The sequence below is a fragment of the Grammomys surdaster genome, unplaced genomic scaffold, assembly GCF_004785775.1.
Source record: "Grammomys surdaster isolate TR1022 unplaced genomic scaffold, NIH_TR_1.0 126285, whole genome shotgun sequence".
NCBI classification, from domain to species: Eukaryota; Metazoa; Chordata; class Mammalia; order Rodentia; family Muridae; genus Grammomys; species Grammomys surdaster.
Genome location: NW_021621085.1, coordinates 2,672 through 9,640, shown reverse-complemented (window position 1 = coordinate 9,640; position 6,969 = coordinate 2,672). Strand labels below are relative to the sequence as shown.

At 46.5% G+C, this 6,969-nt stretch overlaps 1 protein-coding gene across 1 annotated transcript; it reads right to left on the bottom strand.

Annotated features, from left to right (window-relative positions):
- Window positions 1-6: 6 nt before the first annotated feature.
- On the bottom strand, window positions 7-5,298 carry Slfn12 (schlafen family member 12). Its single transcript, XM_028759468.1, has 2 exons — window positions 4,952-5,298; window positions 7-1,138 (listed from the first exon to the last, which is right to left on the bottom strand). Exons 1-2 carry the CDS (start codon window positions 4,999-5,001, stop codon window positions 55-57), a joined length of 1,134 nt encoding a protein of 377 aa, XP_028615301.1. The 5' UTR covers window positions 5,002-5,298; the 3' UTR covers window positions 7-54.
- Window positions 5,299-6,969: the final 1,671 nt, after the last annotated feature.

Genomic DNA, 6,969 nt, shown 5'->3' with positions numbered 1-6,969 from the left:
GCTTAGCCACTGTGCCATCTCTCCAACCCTCATAGACTGGTTATTAATCCTCCTTCAACCTGCTCTGGGATCCATCTGGAGCTTAACCCATTCCTCTGCGGTAAACCTCTTCACACAGCTGTCTTCCACGTGCCAGGATTCAGGCTCTGCGGCAAACACTGCACAGCAGAATCTCTCCACTCTGAGCGCACACACATATGCACACGCAGCTCCGGATTTGTGCACTTTGATAAATTTGCATGTGTACTTGATCTTCTCTTTCTCCTCACAGAAGTGAGTGACAGGCAACTGTCGGATGCACTTTTCTATTGCACTCTCTAGATGCACAAGGTCGCTCTTCTTTGCTTCAAAACCAATTATTCGCTGTTTTTTCCCATCCAAACCAATGAATAAATATCCCCCATCCGTGTTTGCGAAAGCAGAAACAGTTCGAGGGAGGAGCTCTTTGATGTGTTTTCGCAGGCGTTTCGCTGAAGGCGATGTAACTTCAACATATGTGGATCTGGTAAAGTGGAAAGTTTCCTCATACTGAAATTCTGTCTTGTTAAAAAACGCAGCAGCCAAATCCTCCAGGTGACATTCTTCTTCTACCTCAGGGAAGGCTCTACTTGCAGGCAACTCCGGTCTGACACAGGGTCTCCCTCCAGTTTCCTCCAGGTCCTGGAGAAATTCTAGAGCAGCGTCAGCACTCACGTGTACGGAGGATGACATGCTCCTCACATACAGATTGGTTCTCAGGGTGCCAATAGGCAGTCCAAAGATTTCCTGGCTCCACAATTTCACGTAGATATAAATGTAGCCTTCGTACTCCGTGAAGTTCAGGTGCCACTGGACAAACGGCAGACATTTAGAAAGAGAGGCTTCCAAATCTAGTCCCAGGCCATCCCTAGTGAGACTATAATTTTCGTTTTCAACTTTAACCTTGATGGCTCCACCTCCCGAATTCAGAAGAGCACATACAGCTAGAGAGATGTTTTCATTCTCCTTCTTCCTGAGGTGAGAGTTCATTTTCTTTCTATCCTTCTCTCCAAGTGTCATTGCTCCTAGATTTAGACACAGCTTAGCATATGTGGCTTCCAGATTGACGCTGATATCCATTTTCCCAGAAGCCTTTGGATGTTCCACCTGAATGTCATTCCTGGAAAACAGACAGAGAAGTTAGAATAAGAGCTAACTAGGAGATAGCATCTTCTGTACCGGGAGACCAACAGCACAGTCCTCAGGTCATATGCTCCAAGGGCTCAGTCAGTGTGCCGGTGGAGAAATGGTTGTTTTTTCACAGACTTTGCACTTACTAGCAGAACTTTTACGCCTACTAGTTTTTAGATGTAATGTTACAGGTATAGTTGAGCGTGTTCAGATTTTTAATCCCATTTTAATCTTTGCTCATTTCTTTTCTGGTCCTTAATAATGTATTCAGTCTTCTTTCAATAAAAACCCTCTGTGGACCTGTACTGGTCTTTTCTGTACCAGAGGCTTTAGTTATGCAATGATGTAGACGTGCTTATTTTGTGTCTATTGGTGCTCTGCCTGCATGTATGTACCATGTGCATGCAGTAACCCTGGTGGCCAGAAGAGGGCAGCGTATCTCCAAGAACTGGAGTTACAAGTGGTTGTTTTCCCCATGTAGGTGCTGGGAAGTGAATCCTGGTACTCCAGAAGAGCAGCCAGTGCTCTTAACCCCTGAGCTATCTCTCTAGCCCAGTTTCAAGTTATTTATGATTATTATGATTGTAAATAAGATGAAGAACAATACAAAGACATCTGACCTTGACCTCTGCCCTCCAAACTCCAAACAAGTTACAAGTGATTACTATTCCTTAATGCCAATATCTTTTTCTTTCTTAGGAAGGCTGCCCAGATGTGAATCCATTTGCTCTACTGAACACATAGGAGAAAGCCTGTGTCTCCACCTGGAAATACTACTGAGAGCCATAGATACTGGTGTCCACCTACTTTCCCAGCACACAGGTTGCTAAAGCATAAACTGTAGGTTTTTGTCGGTGGTTTTTGCATGACAACGGCCCCCATAGACTCAAATATTTGAACAATTGTCCCCAGTTGATGGAAATGTTTGGGAAGTATATAGCAGGTGTGGCCTTGTTGGAGAAGGTATGTCACTGGAGATGGTCTTTGAAGTTTTAAGAGACTAACCCATTCCCAGTTAGTGCTCGCTCTCGCTCTCTCTCTCTCGCTCTCTCTCTCTCTCTCTCTCCCTCTCCCTCTCCCTCTCCCTCTCTCTCCAATTCAAGATGTGAGCTCTCAGCAGTTCTGTTACCATGGACTCTAACTCTCTAAAGCCCTAGAGCAAATTAAATTCTACTTTCATAAGTTGACTTGATGTCTTAGTTATGGTTATTATTCCTATGATGAAACACCATGACCTAAAAGAAGAGGAGGAGGAACCGGTTTATTTGGCTTCCTTCTGCATCCTACTCCATCACTGAAGGAAGTCAGAACAGGAACTCAAACAGGGCTGGAACCTAGAGGCAGGAGCTGATCCAGAGGCTATAGGGGGTGCTGGTTACTGGCTTGTTCCCCATGGTTTGCTTAGTCTGGTTTCTTCCAGAACCCAGGACCACCAACCCAGGGGATGGCACACCCTACAGTGGGCTGGGCCTTCTTTCATCACTCACTAAGAAAATGTCCTACAGGCTTGCCTGCAGCCCAGTCTTACAAATGCATTTTCTTCATCAAGGTTTCTCCTCTGAATTGTTTGATTATACTATGTCAGGTTGACATACTCGTAGCCAGCATAACCGACTGCTTGTCAGTTGTAGTGGGTTGGCCTGATGGCGCTTGTACTCTGATGCTAATATTGGTTCTTCAAGATCTGGGTGCCCCAGAGACAAGAGTCTGCACATAGATCCTGACAGCATGTGACCTCCAAGTTATTTGTGATTGGGAATAAATATGCCAACAACCAATACCTGGGCAGAAGAGACAGAGGCGGGTTTTAGGGTTCTTGGGCTTGGGGCCTGAAGAAGAAACAGGAAGAAATTGAAGAAGCTGCCACCATGGGTCAGATGACTTCATAAAAATGTGTTCCTGAGGGCTGGCCAGTTGGATTTCAGAGGAGCCCAGATGAAACACAGTAAGTAATACTCGGGGTTATCGATAGGGAAGTAGACTCTAACAGCATAGAGGGTAGATATCTACCCATCTCTTGTGCTGTTTAAGGCTTATTGTAAATAAAGTTGTGTGGGCCTTTTATCAGGGAACTGAATGATCACGGCAGGGTAGAAACCGTGGTAATGGATTAAAAATGTCTACAATAGTCAGTGTGTTAAGCCACCACCTTTTTTTTTCTTGTTCAAACCTACCAAAACCAAAAACAAGCTTTCAAAAGTCCTTTCAGTTCAGCCCAGTCAGAAGCTGCAGCCCCAGCTTGTTCCATGCTCTGTTAAGCAGTCTCTGTTCTTCCTCATTCCTTCCCAAGCCCTCAGCCAGCACCCCCTGAGCACTCCCTGTTCTCAGCCAGCACCACATCTCACACCAAAGTACAAAAGAACAATGGTCATGACACTCTCAGCCCTGGGAAATTCAGAGATCACAGGTCTACAGTGCAGTCACATTTATAGGCGCTGTGGGCTAGCCTAGGATACTGGCCATTGCACTGGTACCTCTGTAACTATGAAACATTGTCAATTGTTTAAAATGTGCATCTCTTAGGCAGGTATTGGAGACTTGTTCCTTCAAAAACAAACAGGTGAGCTACAAACCCAGGCATGTAAACTCATTAACCACCCTGTAGATTTAGGTCTGCTTCACCATTCAGATGACTATCCCCCCTCCCCCTTCCCCCACTCCACCCCTGAAATCCTAGTGTTGGCTGGAGAAAGTTCTCTGAGACTTCAGTTTAGAATTTAAAGTGTCTTGTTAGCTGTTCTCAGAGGGAAAGAACATGGTATCCAGATCCAGGCACTGCAGATTGGCAGGGAAACACAGAGGCAGGAGCAGGAGCTGCCTCATGGGGAATAAGAAGAGATGGTATATTCTCACACACCTCTGGAGCTGCTTTGCAGTTGGTTTGGGAGAACAGTGTAAGCTTTTCAGGGCTCTAGCACCTACCTCCTTTTTCATCTTGAATACATTTCCACTTCCTCCCTCCCTGTGGGTTACATTTACTCATCTCCCTACCTGGCCCCCTGGGGAACCCTCAGGAGGCTCCTGAGACCAGCAGGAGCCTGATTTCCCCACATCCTCCTGTGAGGAGGGACCAGAGGCTGCTTATTCCATCACCTGACCCTGCCAAGGGCAGTGGCCACCACAGGAGCCAGCCACCACAGGTCTTTGCTCTCTCTCCCTCCCTCCCTTCCTCCCACCCTCTCCCTGTCCTCTCCTCCTCCTCTGCCCTCTCTGTTCCCTCTCAGCCTTAGCCGCTGTGTGTCTCCAGTTCCCTCTGTCTCCATGTCTCGTTCTGCCTGTCTACCCTTATCTCTCCTTTATGTTTCAGCTCTGAGGCACCTTTCACTCTCTCCCTAATAAACCTCTTAGACTAGATCTGTGGTGTGACATAGTTTGTCAGAGATATACCAGGGCACAGACCCTCCAAAAGTACCTAACGCCTGGCTTGCAGTTTTATCCTGTGTCCTCTGCCTCTATAGTTCAGGCTCAGACCAAGGAGAACCTGAGCTCTCTCCCTGGACTCTTCAGCATTCCCTCTACACAAGAAGACACAGGTATTTGTCCTCCCCCACAACTCAGCAGGTTGCCCAAGCCCTTCACAGGCAGTTTGTTAACACTTTGTTAAAATGGGTTACCAAAACTCCAAGGAGCCAAGATACTTAGTAGAGACAGAAACTAACCAAGGTTCCAAAGAGAGGTGGGTTGTACTGATGACCCCCATATGGTCCCAGAGCGACTAGACTGTACCCAGGGGTGGAAGTTAGGGACAGAAAAGGCATTAGGGGGTGGGGCTTGAGTAGGCTGTAATTCAGTGGTCACTTACCTGTGAGCTCTGTCGTTGCCTTCCTCAGTTGCCTGAAGTCCAGTGCCCATGCCAGCAGACAGCCCCCTTGGTGAGGCAGGCTAGTGTCACCTGAGAAAGACCCTCTGTCTGCCACAAGTCCTGGCCAGCGGATGTCTTCGCCAGTGGGCTTTGGCACTTGGAAGTGTTCTAACTGCAGCCCTGGTTGCCTGCTCACCTCTAAGCCCACCTGAGTTCTTTGTTCTTTGCTGCATTAAAGCTTTGCACAGATGGATCCCATCTCAGCTCTGGTGGAAGACTGAAAATCCCAGACCGGTGAATATCTTTAGTCACCCTCCCTCCAGGAAGTGAAAGCCCTGGGTGAGCAAGAAGGAACCACGGGGGTTTTTCATTGGTCAGAATGAAACACAAACCTCACCAGTTGAGCAATCAGAGCTAAGTGCATCAGCCATTCCCCGAGCAGCAAGGCAGTTCCTTTGCTTAAAAGAGCAGGTGCCCCTGTTAATGTCTCTAGAGTCCCTCCAGTCCAGGGCTTAAGACAGGCACAGCACTCCCAGGCAGGAAAAGGAGGATCCTCCTGCCAGCAGATTCCTAGAGCCCTCAGGAAATTCTCTCTTTGGGATTCCCAGGGCTACCCTAAAGCAATACACCTCTCCTGCCACTCTGTTACAGTAACACTTCCCTAACTTGTTACATCAAACTCTGCCTTAAGAACTGATTCTGGGGGGGAAGGGAGGATGGGATAGGGAGTTTTGGGGGAGGTGGTGCGAGGGGCAGGAAGCAGGAAAGGGCTTCATTTACATTTGAAATGTACATAAAGAAAATACCCAATAAAAGCATATAAAAAAGAAATATTGTCAACATGCATTTTAACCTTCCAAGGATGATAATTTTTATTACAATTTAACTGCATATTTTAGTGCTATGTTAGTCTTAATATATAATTTTTATATTGTAAAAAAATAAATTACTGACTTGTGAATTTAAAAAAAAAGAAACTGATTCTTGAAGACCTCCGCAGAGGGGAGACCCTCTCTCAAGTCTCAGAAAGTCGCGACCACCCAGTAATCTGCTCGAGACACCATGTACCGGAGCAATTGCGAGGTTATTTATTAGGGTGTGACAACTAGCTGCAGGTCAATTTGTATGCCCACGCAGGAGCTGAATTGATCCCGACTGCCAGTTTGGAACGGGTTTTAAAGGGAAAAACCACAAACCAAGGAAATGAGGAGGGGGTGAGGGGGTTGCTAGGGTGGTATAACATAAAAATAGTGGAACATTCCAAAGGAACCCAACCTACATGAGTCAGGATCAGATGAAAACTCTCTGTACGCCTATCTTTCTCAAGAATGTAGTCCTGCCCTGTCACTTCGGCCTTGCCCTGTCACTATGGTTCTCAGCTTGGTTCCACCTGACTAAATTGCATTCTTTCCTTTCTCTTTGCGGGTCGGCCAGTTCCAGTAATGGTGACTGGTCTTTCCACATTCCTAAAGAAAGCCTAAAGAATATTTTATATGTCTAAAAAGGATTCTATATACCCAGTATCTATAATTTTCTCTCTACATTCTGTTTCTTAGTGCTTAGGAACTGAACAAAATATTCAGTTTCTTTGTTACATTTTTACACCTGGCTTTGCTCATGATCTGCCCACTGTCTCCCTCTCTTACCCAACTGCCTGCACCCCCACACCCCCACATCACAGGCTTGGGAGTACAAAGGGCTGAAATGTTCAGCTCACTGGGGCTTCTCTGCTGTGAATCTCTTTGTATGGGCAGCATCACCTCATTCCTACTCCACACTCTACTGCCTGCAGGAAGAAGTGCAAGCCAGAACTCCACTGTCTCTCCACCCTAAGGGTCCAGAACCAGGGCTCTTCCATCTGGGCTGTTTCATTGCCTGTCACTACCAGGTTCTGAGGAAACTGACTCAGAGACCTTTAGAATCTCTTTTTTAATCTCTAATTTAAGAGATAAAGTGTAGCAGGTTTCCGGAGTTGGTGAGGGTTGGGTAAAACATGAAAAACATAAAGGAGAATATTT